Source organism: Oryzias latipes, chromosome 11, assembly GCF_002234675.1.
Source record: "Oryzias latipes chromosome 11, ASM223467v1".
NCBI classification, from domain to species: domain Eukaryota; kingdom Metazoa; phylum Chordata; class Actinopteri; order Beloniformes; family Adrianichthyidae; genus Oryzias; species Oryzias latipes.
This window is the reverse complement of record NC_019869.2, coordinates 14,037,104-14,057,679: the sequence shown is the minus strand read 5'-3', so window position 1 is coordinate 14,057,679 and position 20,576 is coordinate 14,037,104. Positions and strand designations below refer to the sequence as shown.

The 20,576-nt window shown below is 42.8% G+C and overlaps 1 protein-coding gene across 2 annotated transcripts in view; it reads right to left on the bottom strand.

Annotated features, from left to right (window-relative positions):
• Positions 1-11,984: 11,984 nt before the first annotated feature.
• dlgap3 (DLG associated protein 3) overlaps positions 11,985-20,576 on the bottom strand; it is a 193,773-nt gene continuing 185,181 nt past the window's right edge. For both annotated transcript variants that reach the window (XM_023959877.1, XM_023959878.1), the window contains exons 10-13: positions 19,033-19,327; positions 18,872-18,963; positions 18,624-18,770; positions 11,985-17,608 (exon numbers count right to left, since the gene is read on the bottom strand). In XM_023959877.1, coding sequence (XP_023815645.1) covers positions 17,306-17,608; positions 18,624-18,770; positions 18,872-18,963; positions 19,033-19,327 — 837 coding nt within the window. In that variant the 3' untranslated portion in view covers positions 11,985-17,305. The remainder of the gene's footprint in view (positions 17,609-18,623; positions 18,771-18,871; positions 18,964-19,032; positions 19,328-20,576) is intronic.

The window sequence follows — 20,576 nt, the reverse complement described above, 5'->3', positions numbered from 1 at the left end:
TCTTGAGGGTCCATATCAGTATGATTCAGCCACTGTTCGCTGTTCTCTGACCTGAGTTCCTTTGGCAGATGGCTAATGATACTTGGAGTGTTACTGGCCCACTGTCTTAGCTCAAATCCTCCTTCTGAAAGTAAGGAGCGCACTTTCTCCACTTGGTCCTTTGCCACTTCAGGAGATGGAAAGCTCTGCAGCCAGTTGTCCACATAGAAGTTCTTCTCAATGGACTCACGCAAATAATCTCCCTGGTTACTGTTTTCATGTACAAGTCTCTGAAGTGCATAGATTGCACAGCATGGTGAACATGTTGTACCAAAGGGAAGCACCTGCCATTCGTACACCTGAGGGTAAGTATCTCTCTGCAGGTCTCGCCAGATGAAACGTAACAATGACTGATCTTCAGGTAATAGTCTTACCTGGTGAAACATCCCCTTGATGTCACTGCTAATGGCGGTGGAGTGTTCTCTGAAGCGCAGCAGGACGCCAAGAAGAGAGGCCCCCAGATTTGGGCCTGGTAGCAGCAGCACATTGAGGTTCTTCTCTCTGTAGGTAAATGAACAATTGAACACAACACGGTTCTTTCCGTTGTGTGTTACCATGTGGTGGGGGATGAACCATGACTCTTTTGATGTCCTCACTTCCTCTTCTGTTACTTCTCTGACATAGCCTGCTGTTATTAACCTTGTCATCTCCGCTTGATAGACTCGTGCCTTTTCTGGATCTCTGCTGAGGCGTTTTTCCGTACTGCGCAGACTTGGCAGGACTGCTTCAGGTGATACTTTGAGTGTTGGCATGTTGCTGACGCGAAGAAGGGGGGTAGCATACCTGTGTATTCCTGCTACATTCACTCTTATCGTTTTTTCTTCCAGCAGATTCACAGCTTCCTTTTCTTTTCGAGATCGGGTCACTGACTTCTCACTTCGATATGGTAGAGTGTCAAGTTGCCAAAGCTTCTCAATGTGACTGAACAGTTCTGCTTGTGGAGAAACGGTTGAAAGGAAGAGACACTGCTGCGGTTGGACAGTTTGCTGGGGTGAGGGAACTGGTACTTGTAGTGTCCAACCCAACCTAGTTTTGACTGCAGCTGGACTTCCAGGTGGGCCCAAACGGACAGGGTTTATGGGCGTGACGAGGTGAGGACAATCAGAGCCAATCAAAAGTAATGGCTTAGCATTTGTAAATGGCTCCAAGGGGAGGTTTTTCAAATGTTTAAACCTTTTCTTTAATGCTTCCACAGGGTAAGAATGTTCCGCTAACCCAAAGTCTTCTACTGTGAAAGCACTCTCAATAGAGAAGGTTCTGTATGGTTGGCTGGCTGAAGAGACCTTGACCTTCACAGATGCTCCATGCAACGTTCTTAGTCCTTGTCTTACTGTTCGTAGGGTGAGACTCTCTGCGGTGCCTTGTAAGTGAAGCTTTTGCTTAGCCTCTGGAAGAAGGATTGTTCTTTCTGATCCATCATCCAAAATGGCAAACGTCTCCAATGTATGTTTACCATTCTTCAGCAGCACTTTGCTTATCTTCAACAGCACTTGATTGCAGCCAGCTCGACGGTCTAGATAGAGGACATCTGTAGATGACCTCTCCATCTCATTAGCTCGTTCTGTTGGTGGTTTAGGTACAGCGGCTCTGAGGTTCACCTCATGTAAGGCCTCAAGGTGTTTCCCTTGGCATATTTTACACTGCGCAGCCTGATGATGCCGCCCGCACCGCCAACATAGATTATTAGATTTAATCCAAGTGGACTTCTGTTCTTTGGTCAAGATCCTGAAATTGCTGCATTGGTCTAAGAAGTGCAGTGTGTTTCTGCAATAAGGGCAGTAGGCTTTGGGCTTTTCTTGAACTTCTGACACAGTGGAGGTTGTAGCTGAGGGCTCTTCGTGAGCGCCTTTCTCTGTTGCACCATGCAGAACAGTGGTGGTCCTCTTAGCAGCTCTCTTATCTCTTTTGATGCTGTTTCTATCCCTCAGGGACTCTTCTACTCTGTCTGAATGATCTCCACCTTCTTGGATAACCAGCTCATATTCCAGCCACTCTGCAAAGTCTCTCAGTGATGGTATTCCATCTTTCTGTGGGTAGAGGTAACGGCGGAAAGCAGCACGCAGGTCTTGGGGTAGCTTACGAGCAAGCCTTGCAACATGAGACCCACATTGTAGCTCTATGTGTCCATCATCTCCAAGTTGCTCTAACATGCCCACCAAAGCACGAACTCTTAAGGCAAATTTTCGGAATCCTGATGTGTCATTTGAACGAATGTTAGGCTCATCCATCAGCTCTGCTATTCTCTGTAGTGACAGCTGGTGCGGCTGACCATAGTGTTTTGTGAGAGAAGCCGTAGTGTCAGAATAGGGACGAGGTGAGTTACTGTATGAGTCAGCAACGAGTAGAGCTTCCTCAAACTTAAGATGGTCACACAGCACCTGGTACTTGAATCTCTCCGTGGCATCAGTTGGGAGAATATTGTCCAGGGCAAGTTTCAATCTAGCAAACTGTCTTGGATCACCTCTGGTGAACTCTGGGATTGAGGGTAATGGTCCCCTGTAGATTTTCTCTTTTGTAGCCGTGGCCATGATGGGAGCCAACATTGCTTCTTTTGACTGCATGCTAGGAGCTGGACTAGGTCCAGATTGAGGTTGTAATATAGGTGTGGACTGAGCTGCATGTGATTGAAATGCAGGAGCTGCAGTCGTTGCAGTTGATTTCTGTTGTTTTTGTAATCCTTGTAAGTGGTGGCTGAGCTCTTGGGTAATGATTGGTGGCTGTGGAGTTTGAAACATTTGTACCTCCATGGGGTCATACAAGTCTTTTGGCAGGAACACTGGAAGTGGAGGTAACGACCATTCTTCCTCTGCATCGGTGGTGGAGGGTAACTTGGGCTGCTGTGGTTCCAGGGAGGACAACTGTGTGGGCAGACGTGTAGAGATCCAAGTTTCCTCAGTTGAAATGCCCCCCTCTGGTCGCTGTTCAAATTGCAGGCTAGTTGATGCATTTAAAGCAGCGTTACGATCCATCTGCCTCTTCATGTCTGAAACCACCATCTGGAGTCGCCTGTTGTCCTCCTGCAGGTTCTGCACTATGTTTAAGAACTCCTGTGGGACACTGGGGAAAAATGGTGCCTGCCCCACAGCTCCAGTGGGGCTAGGAGTCTGGCTGAGGGGTGTCATCTCGGCATAACCCTCTCTGGATCGATGCTGTTCCAAACCAGCAGAAGATGGGAGTGCATATGCTTGATAATCAGTCATCCATCTTAGTGGACGCACTGTCCTCTTAGGACGTGCACCTTCTTGTTGGGGATCATAATTCATCTTCTCTCTCTGTAATCAACCTATCCGGCTCGAAGGACCAGATTTTGTATTGAAGACTTCAGTCTTTACTAAGGGTTTCGGATGTGGATGATCGCAGAGAGCACACTGGTCAAGTGTGTGTATTCTCCCAAGCAATGACAGACCAGAGGATGACTTTCTTGCTGTTCCTTTTTTAATCTGGGTTTGGCTTTACAGTCCAGCACATGTATATTTCTGGTTTGGGTTTGGGTGTGTGTGTGTGTGTGTGTGGTTCTAAACACAGAATGAAGAAAAACAAATAATACAATTATAATAAACCAAATTCAATAATAATAAGTCTTAATAACATTCCACAAACCTCGATAGCATCAATACTCAAAATATTATACCAAGAAAACTTATAATTGTAGGAGCTAAATACATCCAATAAACTTCTAACCAAAACTAGCTTAACTTGTTAAGTTAGCAGAAAATGTCCACACCAATAAACAACATATTTTGCCCTAATATAAACATGAAAAATGGGCTCACTGCTCTCATGGACGCACACACGAGCTAATTAAACTGAACTGCTCTGGAAACTTCGCCATTTACTCCTCTGTTCACCTCTGCTTACAAATTATGATTTATTAACTCAAAAAACGGCCGCGCCCTCTAGTGGCGAACTTCAGAACAACGCCTTTAAGCCACTCTTCATAACACCACTTGTGTTGGCTCGCCAGCTCTGCTTTCTGTCGTTCAAGTCTTTCCAGATCTTCATTCATTGACTTGAACTTATTCACCCACAAGTCTGAGGCCTTCAGGTCAGCAGCTTGCAGCTCAAAATCTCTGACAGAGACACCGGGTATGTAACTCAAGTCCGTGCTGTTCACAGCGCACTCATGTGGATGGGTGATGAACTTAAAAAGACGAGTGCGCTCGCGAAATTCTCCAAAGCGCTTTGAATGACTGCAGGAGATTAGATGTGAAGCCTGCTAGCTGCTGAAGATGAAGATGTCGATCAGGGTCACTTGCTATGCATGCATCTTTAAATTTTGACAGTTTTTCAAAGTGCAGTAAACGACCCGTTTCAATGTCGGCGATGAAGAGTTCCAGCCTCTTTTCAAATGCAAACACTGCTTGTTGCAGGGATAAGATTGTATTTCCAACGCCTTGCATTTTTACATTGAGGTGGTTTAAATGTCCAGTCATGTCCACGAGATAATAGAACTTCAGGAGCCACTCCGTGTCAGCTAACTCAGGATGCTCGACATTTTTCCTTTCAAGAAAAGTCCGGATTTCGCTCAGACAAGCCGCAAAACGGCTGAGCACCGTCCCCCTTGACAACCAACGCACGTTGCTGTGCAGAAGCAGACCAGGATAACTGTACCCAACTTCATCCAGCAGGGCTTTAAACTGGCGATCATTTAAAGCTCGGGCAACAATAAAGTTGACCACCCGAACGACCAGTGACATCACCTCGCCAAACTGCTCGCCACACATCTGAGCACAAAGCGCCTCCTGATGTAAGATGCAGTGAAAACTTAGGATGCGTCTCTTTTCATGTTCACGAAGAAGCGCAACAAATCCTCTGTTTTTCCCCACCATGCACAGAGCACCATCAGTGCACACCGAAACAAGTTTGTCCATCGGTAGATTCTTTTCTTTAGCAAACTCATTGAAGGATTTAAATAAATCCTCCCCTCTTGTTGTCCCTTTCAGAGGCAAAACAGCAAGACTTTCCTCACGTATTGTGTCACCAGCAACATACCTTGCAATCACGCTGAACTGGGATAAATTGCTCACATCTGTTGACTCATCCAGAGCGAGAGAAAAAAACGCATTTATGTCCTTCACTTGTGTCGCCTCAATTTGATTTGACATCATGATGGTCCGATCGTGAACAGTTCTTGCAGACAGAGGCATGTATTTTATCTGTTTTGTAATCTTGTCTTTATCTGAAAAGTTGTCATAAAGTTCATTGGCAACATCAAGCATGAAAGATTTGGCAAACTCCCCATCTGTAAATGACTTTCCGTTTTTTACAATTGCCAAAGCAGCAGCAAAACTAGCCGAATTCCCGTCACCTTGTTGGGTCCAAACACGGAGTTGCTGCTGGCTAGCTTCCACTCTGGACAGTAGCTCTTGACATGCTTTTTTTCTGCTGTCCCCCGCAGGATATTTCGATGCAAATGCAGCATGACGTGTGTCGAAGTGTCGTTTAATATTTGACCTTTTCATTGATGCAATTTTATCACTGCATATAAGGCACACTGCAGAACCTGCTCTCTCCACAAAGGCAAATTCATCTGTCCAATCCTGCTGAAAAGTACGATACTCATCAACTTTTTTTCTTTTAGCCATCTTTAGCCTCAAAAGGTTTCTAAAGTTAGTTAGCAACATAACTACGACATAAAATACAGCAATCCCACTTGAATAGTGTTTCTGCCTCATCTGCGTTGTCTGTAGGATTGATAAATAAATAGACAGCATGATATGTATTTTTGCCACTTTCACACTGAAATGACTGTGAACCGGCCTTCTAGTTGCCGGTGACAGTCGCCGGTGACAGTCACCGGTTCGCGCATGTGCAAAGCAGTCTACTAAAACATTTTTCGTCTGCGAGCCATATGTGGCCATCAAAAGAGCCATATATGGCTCGCGAGCCATAGGTTCCCGACCCCTGGTTTAGCTTATAATGTTTGAAAGGCCATTTCACACTCACCTGTCCAGGTTACTGGGTTTTTCTGCCTTTTCTCTGTCAGGGCAGTGAGGGGATCTGCAATGGTGGCAAACTGATTGACAAACCGCCAATACCAGGCAGCAAATCCTTAGAGGGATCGTACCTCTTTTTTGGTGCATGATCGAGGGCAGATGTGGATAGCTTCAACCTTAACCCTTGTGCTATCCTAGGGACTTTAACGTTGGGAGTTGGGTCATCTAGACCCACTAGACAGTGCTCTGAACCTTTTTTCTTCAATGATTTGTGATCTTCAATGGTTTCAATGGATTACATGAAATCTTTCCACCTTTATCCACCTTTGTCATGGTAGGGAGAACACGTCAATGCAAGGGTGGGGTCATCTAAGATAGCACAAGGGTTATCCACTTGTGGACGCACATCACCACCTTCCAGTAGGTACCCCATGTAGCTGCTTTCTTTCTGGGCCCACTCAAATTTGGCAACATTTAAGGTCAGACTGGTTTTTGGAAGTTTTCCAAGGACAAGACAAAGGTGTTCAAGGTGTTCCTTCCAGGTGTGACTGAAGATCACCACGTCATCCAAATAGGCTGCACTACAGTGGAGACATCCCTGCAGCACCTTGTACATCAATCTTTGGTGGTTGGTGCTCCATGCAGACCGAAGGGCATCACTGTAAATTGAAACAGCCCAGCAGGTGTTTTGAATGCTGTATATTGTGGGCATGCGTTGCTGAGAGGTACTTGCCAGTAACCCTTGCATAAGTCGAGGGGGGCGATGGAATTGGCGGCTCCGATCTTTTCCAGCAGATCATCAATTCTAGGCATTGGATATGTATCAAATTTTGAGATGCCATTCAGTTTCCTGAACACCTAGCTCCATTATCTTTTTTACCTCATCGTTCAGCCTTTTCACTAACTTCCGTGGTTTTCGATAAGACCTTTGCCGGATAGGTTGTCCATTTTTGAGTCGTATGGTTTATTTGCTGAGTGTGGTTTTCCCTAGCTGTGGAGAAAAGAGAGATGGCGCTTCATGAAACAAGTCGAGTAACTGTGTGATCTTTTCAGTGGGTAAATGTGACAGAGACAGAGGGGTTGAGTGTGTCAACGTTTCAAGGTCTTCTTTTTCCCTCTGAAGTCCTTTAATTAATCAAATAGTTTGTCTTAAGGATGACACTTAAAGTTCTCCATTGTTTTTTATTCACGACGATACTTGTTATAGACCAAAATAATTGAATGTCTGCTGACATTTATCAACCTTTGTGTTTGAGTGTGTTGTTGTTTTACTCTCTGTGAGGATGTGGAAACTGTTTGATGACAGAGCTGATGTGTTGCATTTGTTAGCATTTTTATAAGCAGCCTCCTGCAGTGCCTTGAGAAGATGAGGGGGTGGAGGGCCGTTCTTATTAGACTTAACCTTCTGAAGAATTTAAATGTGCTGCCTGTAAAATTAATCCTGCATCTTAGCAGGAGACTTTAAAGTTTCTGGCCGATGTTTGGGTTTAGTTCCTGCAGACACAGAAAGTGGATGTTTTTCTTTTTGTCTCTAAAATGCTTTTAGCAACATGCTGTACAAATATAATCAGTCAGCACGATTAAGAAGTTCAATGATGAAGTGGTTTTTGTTTTTTCTCATAGTTCTTTCGTTAGAGTCTTGAAATGTCAAATTAAGGAAGATGATTTTAGAAAGCTAAAAAATGATTAAACTATTTGATTTTCTTTTCAGGTTTAATCTGAGAGAGCAGTCAGCCACTTCTGCCTTCAGCAGAAACAACTTCTGGACCAACTGGATCCAATGCGAACCTTAAGAACGTTTTTTTTTATTATTTGCTAATTTCATTTTTTTGTTCTGCTTTAAATCATTCAAAATGTTACTGCTCTTTTGCACTCTGAATATGGATCTGATCAGCTGGTCCCTGGATTCGATCGACAAAGTTTTTTCCACACTAAGGAACGGGGAAGAGGACCCTTCCTGCCCGGACGGCACCCATGCGGTTGGGCACGGCAACAATCCATGGGGCAAGTGGAGGCTGGTGTGCCTGTCCCAGCTGTCTGTGGAAGACGTCGAGGAACTGTACCTATCTGGATTTCTGATAATTGGATTTCTCCTAATTGGGATCGCAGGATTTCTGATTTTTCGGGCGGTCTGGGAGCAGAAGAAGGAGAGAGGCGATCTGTCAAGCTCTGGGTAAAGGTTATTTGGGGAGGAGAGACTCAGATGGAGAAGCTTTCACAAGCGGATCTGTAGGAAATTCACTACATTAACGTGGTTGTTGAGTGGTTTTAATCTCCCTTGGTGTAGCACACATCCAATTGAATGGTCAAACTGTAAATACAGAATGTTGAAAAAAACAACAACAACAATAATAATAATAATTCTTGGAAAAGATAAACAAATATATATATATATTAAACAGCTGTTAAACTGCTCCAAAATATTCCATTGTACAGACATAACCAATATTAAATTTTACATACACATTTTCAGTCATCTATAGCAAACTGAGACAACTGACAAACTGTGAATACTGCACTCAATCCACTCATCACTCAAAAAACAAACAAACAGCAGATCTAACTCTTACCACGCTGGGGAGAGGATCACAAATTCTGATAAATGTTGCTGTTTCTTTAAATTTTCTCCTTTTTTTTTCTCCACTGCATCAAAACAAAGGCTAGAAGCTTTGAAACTGCTCCCGCGGCAAATTCAAAATGGCGGCGCCCACAACATCAACTACGGTGGCTCTTAAATGCCAAAATAGGCAGGCGCCCAACAAACATTCATTATAGCGGCCTCTAGCGGCCGTAACAGGATCAAAAGCTCTGTGCTTGTCTTGCCCACTTAAGCAGATTGCTTGAGACCCCTGAACTTGTGCGGAAGATGGAAGCCACCTTGGAGCGAGTTCCTGCCCCGATTGAGGGAAGACCGGGCTAAATTCACCCACTTTCATTCGAGTCAAACCTGCCTCAACACTGCAGGGCCAGCCAAGGACACTGCCAGCAGGGCAAAACAACCTGTTGGCGCACAAAAGAAAGGAATGTAATCTAATCGGTCTCACCTAGCGAGCTGTGGACAACCGTCCTTGGCTCCCCCAAAACAAAACCGCTTTCAGAGTGGACTACAGCAGCCTTTCACAGGGCTGATAACTGCAACTCATCCCCTACTTGACCTCGCCTCTACCCCCCTCCCTCCTCCGTGCGCTGTCTGGAGGAATGTGCCTGGCTCATGGAGCTGCACTCCAAGGACAGTTCTCATGCCCCTCCCCCCACCCCTATCCTCCCCACCCTCCTGAGCCTCATGTGGACCATCTGCACGCTAACCAAGGTTGCGTATATATGAGCCGGCGTCAAGGCAGCAAAACAACCTCTGTCAACTTCGAAATGTGTGTGTATCCCTGTCGTTGTATGTCTGCTCCTGTTAGAGTTGTACTGGAACCTAATTTCCCTCGGGATTAATAAAGTTTCCATCTATCTATCTATCCAGCTATCTATCTATCTGAAGGACTGGCTTGGTCTACACTGATGCACAAACCTGAGGAGTTCTCCAAAGTCTCCAGAGTGTTTTCTGTTCGTCAAATGCATTCAAACCACTTTAGTTCACATCTGAAGAAAAGAGGAAAACGGAAGGAGAACAGAAACACTTTGCTGAAGGGAAACCCTAACATTCATGCTTGTATTTACATTCTAGCAAATGGACAAACTACTTTTAGTCATAGATTGGACTTTTGCACAGGTGTGGCTGTAAATGTTTATGCAGTTGAATAGTTTCCAGGCATTAAATGACATTTGAATGAAGTCAGAAGGAACTAGAATATTGTGGAAATGGTTAACGCAAAGCAAGGAAAATTCATTTTTGAGATGATATTATTTTGAAAAAACAGTGTAAAACGGAAGCATTCGAGCTTTATATGAATGTAATAATAGTTCTTGATATTTAACAAACAAACTTCAGAAATGTTTTTTCTTCTTCTCAATTTTTCTTTACTTTAAATCTGTCATTGATGCCCCTATGGATAAAACACACATTAGTGCTTTTGTACATTCCTGTAGCTTTCCCCAAATCATACTAGAGCAGGAAAAAAGACATAATTAGTTTAACATTTAAAGTTCACCGCACTATACAATATATTCTGCTTAACCAACTGTGGCATGATTCAAATGCAAAACAGGTGTGTTTGTTGGTGATGCTGATGTAGTCCTGCTTCTCTGAGAACATGATATGGAAGACAAATGCCAAGACCGCATCTATGAAAGATTTGTTTCATCAGCTAATGTCCGGTAAAGAAATCCCAAATTTCTTGAACCTGGTTCAGTTCTTCACCTGAGCCCCCAGTGGAACTGAGGGCTTGATTGAGGGATACTGTAGAAACTTGTCAATGGAGAAGTGGGTTCTTTTTAGCAAGTTCTAGCATCCTCTACAGGAGATTCAAGGTACTGTGTTTGCTTGTAGATTCCATCAATTTGCTGAGAAGGATTGATTTTTTCCCCCTCCTTTATATTCTTTGTTTGATCATGTATGAAAATAATTGTAAGGACTCAAGCAAACATAAAAAACTTTTCTGTCATCTAATGTTTTGGTTTGCTCATCTACCCCCACTTTTCATAAGTCCTTCAGATGTTCACTTAGGTGCGGTGAAAATTAGGACCTCGAGCTTTAAGTCCGAATTCTCAGCACAACGTCTGGTCAGCCTAAAGGTTACTTTGCACAGCACTCCGTCCAGTAGTACACAAATCCCCACTTTAGTCCATTCCAGTGGGGTCATGAGCTTTGCTGTAACCCTTGTGCTATCCTAGGTACTTTAACATTGGGAGTTGGGTCATCTAGACCCACAAGGCAGTGTGCTGAACCTTCTTCAATGATTTGTGATCTTCACTGGTGTCCATGGATTACATGAAATCTTTCCACCTTTATCCACATTTGTCATGGTAGGGAGAACACGTCAATGTAAGGGTGGGGTCATTTAAGATAGCACAAAGGTTAAAGTGCCTCTGGATGTTTGGTCTCCATGGGTCGGCTTTCTTCCACGTTTTAATCATGCATGCTGGGTGAACTTTTAAACGTTCTTTTTTTTAATGTGGGCAGATATTTGTTTTTTATAAGAAAATGAACCTGCAGAGTGGAGATGTCGAGCTCTGTGAGTGACTTAAAGTTTGACTTTCATGTTTTGTCCGTTTTGATGTTTCTGTTGGATCTTATTGCTTTGATATAGTTTGTCAAAATAAACTTTAATAAAAGAATAAAAGGAATGTAAAAACCAGGGCTAATGTCTCAGAACATTTACTTACATCTAACTTGTTCTGTAAAGAACATGCAAAATCAACTTTTTTGAGCTTTCAAGTGTATCATAATGTTAATTCTTCACTATAAACAACCCCAAAGGGGTATTTTGATCCATTCAAGCACTTCTGAGAATTCCTCTAAAACCCTTCTCTCTGAGCACCAGCCCCTCCCAATCCATGAAAACAAGTGGGTTCTCACATTGTGAGGTCAAAAAGTAAGGAACAGACCCTTCCAAGAACAGTCTGCTCTGCCAGTTCCACCCCCAGGCTAACACACACGCCCACTTTCTCTGTGGAGCTAGCTGTGATCCGGTCAACTCTTTCCTTTTATATGTACAATATGCACATCCATCTTTTACAAAGTTTGGATCTTTGTTTTGTGGGTGAAACGCAGACACGCTGCTGAGGCTGACTCTAAGATGACATCATGAAATGGGCGGCACCCACACGGAGCGAAAGGCGGAGTCTCAGAACAGAAATCGAGTTTTCTTACTTCAGGATATGAAAATTAGTTGCAAAAACAACAAATATTTTATTTAAAAAATTGTTCTTTAGTATGCCAAAGGTGATATATGATCAAAGATATGGAAATAGTTTAACCTGAAAGACTTAAGAAAAGCATGATAATAGGGCCTTTAAGATAAATAGGAGAACGTGTGATTAAATTAATCATTATTTTTAGAAAAATAATTTCAGGATTCAAAGAAAGAACACACAAGAAAGACAAAGGAGAGGCAGCCCCACTTCCTTTAACTCGCTAAAATATCTTTATAGTAATCATTAATACTGTTGGCCATTAGAAAATGTTTTGACAACATTGACAGTGTTACATTCTATGTTTAAACCATGTCACAGTGTGCCAACTCTCTGGGCTACAGTGTTAGAAGACAGGCTCCTTTTGACACCCCTGCATCCATAAAACAGAAGAAAACCAACAATTGAGTTCCCGTTCATAAAATAAAATGAACAAATCACAACTGCAGTCGTGCAACAACCTCCATTGCCAATCTTTGTTTGTTTTTCTGCTTCATAGAGACTCATTTTGCTACGTTTTAGTCAATTCTTCATTTGGAAAGGAAAGAAATAAAAGCCAAACATTTTAAAGTACAAGTAACCATCCTGATCCTAACCAATCAGCAACTATGGCAAGTGAAAAGAATCGGTACGTCAGGTAGACGTTGCAAAAAAACATCAGTAACAGCAATGAAAAACAGCATCTTAAAACGTGACATAAAAGGCAGTGTTCTATCACACAGAAAGCGCCATTGTTGCTGCGTGTAAATTAGCTGCATTCTATTGTATGCTAACATGAACATTAAACATGTGTTTTTACACAGAATAGAATTTCACTTTCTACATGCACTTAAGTGGAGAAAAATAACAGGTTTTTAAATGCATCTTGGGACTACGCAAAAGATGCGTGCATTACGACAGAATCTGAATTCATTCCCTAACCCTCTGGCTGCTCCTTATTGCTCCAAATTGTAGGGGCATTTGGAGCTGCAGTGGTTTCCGGACTAGGTTTTTTTTTTTTTTGGGGTGAGCTGTAGGATGTATCCCTCCGCCAGAACGCGATGTGGCATGGAGGAGAAACGCATTTCTTCATGTGGGTGTCCTCTGAAGCACAGAAGTGTACTTTTAAATATATTTACTGTAAATTGTTTTTGCATGACTTTTTAAAGTTATAAAGTTCTTTTGTATTTTCTGAGCACTGACAGCCGTGCACTAACCTAGCTTGCCGGCGACTATTCATGACTTCATCAAGTAGTAATGACCGGATTTAAAGACACTATGTTTTTTCGATAACTCTCCACTTGTAGGGATGAATGTAGGAGTAGGGAATGAATTCTGAGTTTTCCTTTTATGTAAAGAAAACTGTCTTTTTGATAGTAAACAGGCTGTGTTTATACGTTTTATTCTGATGTATGATGATCCTTTTCGCTTGCCATACAAAACAGCCTGATGTGGCTAATGTGTGTGATTAAAAAAAGAACCATGGGGTTCTGCGAGGTAACACGAGATGGACGATTACAGACCAGAGTGCTAGTTTGTCTACAGCTACATTATAGAGTAAAATACGGTTCTCTGTTCTCTGTCCTTCTGTTTAGAGTGGAATCAAAGCAGATGTGATGGCTCAGATGTTCACAACTTCCAATGACAAAGAAAAATGTCACATTTCTTTCACCCATCTCCTCCATAGCAGCAGTTTATTCAACTAACTCTGAACTAAAGCAGTAATTCTTTGACTGTACACAAAACTCACTCCTCAATAGGTCGCTTACCCATTGCTATAAATGACAACACCATGTTCGATGACGAAGATAATGGCAATAATTTATCCTTTTAATGACAATAATCATATTGTAATAACAATATATGTAATATAGAGTAGAGCAATGTCCATTTGTAGCAGGTATTTACATTTTTGTAAACATGATGGGGGCAGGGCATTTAAATGGATCTATTTTTTGCTAATTACACAGTAATTGCTCTGTTCTCTGATCCTGGTGGTTGTCGGCGTGTGTCCTGTAGAGCCACAAATTGTCGTCAGTAAGCACACACGCAAAGACTTGCACCTCACTGCGGAAGGCACATTGGAGTTTTAGTCAAACATCTGCATGGGTTCGAGCTGCTCTGGAGGCAAAGGGGGAAGCGTGGCGGAAGTATTCATTAAAGCCTTCAGTATGCTACTCTCCCATGTGTTATACATTAGACTGAAGGGAGTTGTGCTTCATGTGTTTTCTGCAATAGCCCTTCGTTGTCTTTGCAGTGTGCATTTAAATCTTTGTTCATGGCCTTTGAGAGTAATGTCACGAGAACGACAGCTCAAAATAGTTTTTACACGTTTTTGAGGACATGAATGTTTGTGCTAGTTTGTGAAAAGCGCACAAAAGGCTGCAGCAATGGTCACAAATCAGATCAGAAATGTTTCATTGGTTAAAATTATACAAAGAAAAGCAGTAAAATGCTCAGAGGTCTTTAGAGGTTCAGAAGCTGCATCTTAGTTTCCCCCGCTGCCATATAAATTCGCTTTCTCCTCCAGAGCAGCTCTGCCTTACAAGAATGTCAAATGAAAACTCAAATCTGCTGCTGCTACCCTTTTCCAGGTCTTGGTTGTTGCACAGTATACAGCACACACACAGACATTGTTGCCACGGCCCCCGCTGCTCTTCAGCCTGGGAAAAACACCTGGAAGAGGACCTCCCTTCGCTCGGAGAGCACGAACAACATGCCTGTGGGGCGTTTGTGGCCCTGAATTTTCGGTGTTGTCGTGGTCTTGCAGAACCCTTTGGAGACAGGGACTTGGGTGGCCATAGAAGACACTGATGCTAGAAAGTGAGGTACTCTGAGTGAACTGTTGGTTGTCCACTGTGGGTTTATGCACTTCAAGAGTGAGCAGAAAGAGTTCAGATCAGCGTCTGTCTGCTGTCTCGGTGGGCACTGAAATCGTGATTGACCCCGGGTTTACACTGTGCACATGAACCCAACAAACAACCAAAAGCTGTGTTTGTAGTGGACCTGTTTCTAGGCAAGGTGGCTAACTGACACCTCAACTTGTGATAAGTAAAAAGGTAAAAGTCAGCTTAAATGAAGAAGTTGCTACTGTGAATCCAGCAAAAGCCTCATTGATTCCCGGTGTGTCTAAAGGCCAACTTGACATAGAAACTCCTTGCCGTCCCCTCGCGCAGGACTGAGGATTGTAAGGGCGGAGCCAAAGGTCCTTCACAGTGGCAAAACAGTATTAAAGCAGTTCTTTGTGCTTTGTTTGATGAGGGCTGCATCGAACCCCACCGAGCCGCCATCAGGTTTGGGGGTAACCAGAGCGAGGATGCGGCGGCCCACGCTGCTGCAGATGTTATGGATGTGATTTCCCCCTTTTTTTTCTTTTCTTTTTCCTATCAGGGCAGCTCGTTTCACAAAAAGATTTTCTGAAATCGCAGTTCAAAATCCAAACTACCCCCTTGCCGTTTCAGGGACGTCTCTTTTTCTCTGAAAGAAAGTCATTCAAGGACTCATTTTGCAAAATACAATTCATTTCTTTCATTGATCACGCACAAAAAAAAGATTGTTAGAGCCTACAAATTTTGCTATCGAGTAAAATTACTCAAAGGAGGCTGTCTTAAAACATGCAGTATTAATATTAACAAAATGTGCCAGTCTTTAGTGTGTATTGCAGGTGTGGGAGATACGCAGGTACGATAAAAACATTTTGAAGAATATTCTCTGCAGATATCTATTTACAAATCTCTATATATTCGTAGTGTAAACTGTGTCCGCAAGAAACCCCCACATATAGCTGGTTAGGCACATGTAGTCGGTTCTAAAGAGGAAACGCAGGAGCTGAAACAACAGTACGTGTTGTGAGAACCACACAGATACATAGTAGGCCTAAGAAGGATTATACTTGGCATTCTTGCCAGTTATACCCTGTAAACCTGACTCACAATTTCAAGATAATAATTTAAAATTCTTTTTTTACTTGTACTGAGTCTGGATATGCCACACATTACTATGATCTATCATAATAATACTGCAGTATTTCACATTTGATATATGACTAGATAATCTCTACTAATCTAGAAATGTTGATTATATTATAAAATATACATCTCCCGTTAAAATATCCCATTTTGCCAACACATTCCATCCAAAAAAGGTCATGCTTAAAAATTGTGAGACTTTGTGTTTGTTGGATTTCTCCGCTGGAAATGGCAGATTGGGAACTCTGTTCCATAGATCCGGTGCAGTCACACAAATCTCTACAAAAGAAACATACAAAATACCTGGAGTGCAGGTTCTCAAACCGGACCCCTTCAGACTACCTGGACTCGTGCTAACTTTAGTCAAGGGGAAAAAAAAGCATCGCAATATCCGATTGATTGGGAAAAGAACGCAAAAATCAGAATTCAGTGGATCTTTTACATAATATATCTGTTGATTTTTTTTCCACAAAAACCCTCCAAAATACAACTTTTTTTTCTTGTGTAACTTGTGGTTTCAAGATAAATGCACTTCTCTTTTTTATAGGTGGATACTGACAGGAAAAACCTTGTAATTAGTGGCTCCCTTACAAGATAACAAAACAGCAGGTCACTAAAGCAATACTGAACAGACATTTATAAGTAACTGATCCTCTCCTCATGGCTGTTTCTGTTAAAGTGTCTGATAATTCCTGACAACTTTTTTACCACTGTTGTTAGTTCAGTCCTTGTTCGACCACTTGGTGGCACTTCAGTTTCACAGTGAGAATGTGGCTTGCTCCACCAAGTCCTGAAAGCATCCCAAAAACACAAAAGAACCAAAATAAAAAATCCGCTCCACAAACTCCTCAAAACATCCTACACTTCAGAGAGACAACGCTAAAAGCAAAAGGTTCTACTTAGTGCCTCTGACGCCGGAGGCTGTGATGCTACACTGCAAAAGCTCTTTTTTGGCAAACGTGAGTGTGCACTCTATGTATGAACAGCACTTGCACATTCAATGAGCCTCACTGCTGAGAGGAGTCTGCAGAAAAGACGGGAGCGGTGAAAGTGAGCGAAATGCCAGTTCAACTTTGGCTGATGGTACTTCGGAGTCTTTGTGGTTTGCATGACCCTTCCTGACCTTGTGGAAACCGGATAATATTCCACTCTGATCCATCCATCGGCAGCATCAGAAAGTATAGATCAAAGGAAGTCCGGAGTCAGAAGTGAAACACTGATGTCATTTTGTTGAAAATGGCATCAGGGAGTTAGTTAGAGGTCTTGTGCCAGTAAAGCCCTTTATCTTCTGTGAAGGAGATGCTCTAAGTGAAAACGCACATGCATGCTACTACGGTGAGACCCTCTGCTTTTAAAAAAAGTGGACAAAACCATAAGAAAGAAATTCTGCAACCAAAACTGTCAGCAAGTCGTCTGCTAGCTACCACTTAAGGTCTAGGCCTCTGTGTTAAAATGTCAGAATTTCAAGACACTACGATGGCTGCCATTGCTTGTTTCATAAGTGGGAGAAGTGATGGAAACCTCTCACGGGAGAAACGGCAACAACCTGCAGAAGATCTAACTCGGTAAGGGAGGAGGGTGCGTTCAAAGTCGAGTCTGGGCTTCGGGGATGTAGATCTCGATGCTGTCGGCGCTCTCCGTGGCTGAGTTCTGCCTGAAGGAGGCGGTGCGCTTGGTCTGCAGCAGCCGCCTCCGCGCCTCCACCCTCTGACGGTCCCCAAGGTCCAGCGATTTCTCCCTGATGGGTAAGGTGTGCCCTCCCACTCGCGGCACCACCAGGCCACCACCACCTCCTGCGCCCCCGTCCCCCACACTGTCGGCTCGGAGGCTGCCGCTCACGCCACCTGCTGGCTTCTTTGGTAATGGGGGAGGAAGCTTCTTATCTTCCTAGATGGTTGACAGTGAGATGTAGACACGATGAAGAGGAAAACAAAAAATGGTGTGTTTGGAGAGATATGGATATGGAAACCAAAAGAACAAAGATAAAAAAGAAAAAACACCTCAACATGAAGTGGAACAAAAAGATGAGACAAATAAAAAACAAAAAGAGAGAAAAATGTTAGTTTGTCATCCATAATTTAGTAGTTTGTAGGTAGAAAAAAATGAAGTCAAAGGTCCCTAAAGACCCACTCCATCAAAAATGGCGTTTATTGTGTTTTCAATATGTTCTTGAGGCATTTTTGTGATGATGGAAGAAACATATAAAGATTAAAGTTGCCTTTCTGAGTATTTCTTTATTCAAACCACGATGAACCAGCAGCAGATGGAAAAATACGGTTTGAAAAAGCTTTTATTTCTGATACAGAAAATATGCTGGGCGTGCCACAGTCTCCCTGCTCTGCTCCATTCTGATCTTCCATTTGTAGACAAATAAATCCTTGAACGTCTTCGTTTTTTTGTCCTCGTCTGAGCTGGAATCTGGATCTAAACTGCACGACTTCATGGCTTTAATATTGCTCACCATTTTTGTTGCACCGATAATGTTAGGCTGGGGATGTGAGGGGCTATGAGCCAACAGAAGAGAACATCTGGGTGATGGGAAGTGGGGGTGGGCTGCTCCATGCCAACAAAACCGCCCACAACACAGAGGTGAATAATATGCTCCTGCTGCCAATTATGTTTTAGAAAGCAACACAGATTTTTTGATTTTGGCTAAAATCAGCATAATCATAAGAAAAAGACCCCTGAGGAACGCCTTGAGAATAGATAGTCGGAGTGGGACTTTAAACTCTAAACAGTCTTGTTGGAAGCTGAGCTTTAGCCATTTTACTTCTCTAAAGTTCTGCAGCTTCCAAAGGCACATTGGTCACAACAATGTGTGCTCTTCGCGACACACTTCAGTCCTTGCTCTGGGAGCGCACACGAAGGAAACCAGAGTTACTTGAACCACCAGGTTCCTGACCTTCTTCTCAGGTGGGAGTCTCCAGCCAGAGTCCTTGATCCGCAGGAGGTCCTGAAACTTGACCCTGATGTCCTCTATGTTGAGCTGGAGCAGGTCCCAGAAGGAAGCCAGGTCCTGAGATGTGGGCTGAGGGTAGGCCGATGGGTCCTGGGTTTGCACAGAGACAGAGCATCACTTGAAAAGCTAGCAATCTTTGAGCCCAAAAATTCTGGTTTTGATCTGTAAAATGGACGCGTTGTCACACTGACCACACTTTGCTGGCAGAGCCGGAAGAACTGTTGAACCTTTTGGGACATAAGGATCTGTGCGCTGCCAACCGCATTTCGAATCAGCTCAAGAACTGCAAGAAAAATTCCTCATTTGAACATCTAGAAATTGGATTTATACATGTAACACCTTAAGAACTCACTCTCCTCAGGAAGTTCATTCTCCTCAGCTTCTTTCTCCATGTTCTGGCACCATCCTTCCATCCTCTCTACTTCAGTCTGCAGGAGGCGCAAGAAGAACTCCCCATCTCTCATGCAGGGTGAAGCTCGGCCCGAGTCCGGCAGGCTTCGCGGACCCTCCAGAGATGGGGTCCCGGCCCACGCACGCTCAGCAGAAATTGGCAGAGGAGAGTGGGAGCGAAGAGGGAGGTGAGGGTGCTGGTGGGGCCGTGGATCCGCCTGACACGCCTCAGGGGTGTACCCTCCCTGGATAAGGTCCTAAAATGAAAACAGATCACAGGGCTCCAGATTTAATCTTTGCACTGGTTGCACTGGAGTGCCTAACTTTTTTTCTTAGGTGCACCAGCACAAAAGTTTGGTGCACCCACACCACCTTCTCGACCACATTATGTATTATTCAGCACTTTTATATACCTTTTTCCTTTTCCTTTTTAATCGCATTTGGACATTTGGACTTTAAAATAATTAACTTACAAACTGGGAAACATAAAGCCCTTCACTTAAAACACGGTTCTACAATAATGATAAATTACACGAGCAAGTTGGTGTTTAAAGACCCACTCCAATGAAAATTGTATTTTTAACACGTTCTTGTTAAATTTTTTGATGATGGAGGACATATATGAAAGAATTTAGGATTAAAACTGCGTTTCGGAGTAATTCTTTATTCAAAGCAGAGCAAATAAAAATTATCAGTTTAAAAAAGCTGTAATTTGTGACACGGCAAGAGAAATGTGAGGACCAAAGTCTTCCTGCTCCATTCTGATCCATCTCCCTGCAGACAATTAGATCCATGAATGTCTTTGTTTTCCTTGTCTGAGCTGGAATCTGGATCCAAACTGTACAGATGGATAGCTCCAATATCACTCGCTATTTTTGTTGCACCGGCAATGTTAGGTTGGATTTGTGAAAGGCTGTAAGCTAGAGGGAAAGCGTGTAAACAAAGGTTTCATGATATAACATCAGAGGGTTACTTCAGCGCAAAAAGCCCCGCCCACAAATAAGAGGTAATTAATTGTTGCTCTCCAGAAACTATGTCCAAGAAAATGAAACCGTTTTTTTTTATGTTGTCTAAAAACTGCATAAGTATTTTTGAAAAACCACTGGGAACACTTTTTTATTCATTTTAAATGAATAAAAATATAGTTGAAGTAGGATGTCTTTCACGGAGCTGAAAAAACAATGTTGGGATTTAGTTAGTGACTTTTGTTTTTCAAAGTCTGAAGAAGAGCAAGATAGGTGCTTCAGTTTGTTCATGACGACAAATGAAAATGTGGAGGAAACCTCTCCAAACATTTCCATACCTCAACATTTAGATCAGAGGACAGTTTATGTGTGATAAACTGCTGTGTAAAATTCATGTTCATGTTGCTAATATTTATCATTTTAAAGTCATAATGCGTTTTTGCTGCTGTTTGAATTCATTTATAGTTTTTAACTTGAGCTGAATAAATAAATAAAACAATTTAAAAAGGTTTTTTGTTTTTACAGTTTCTGTGTGTGTGTG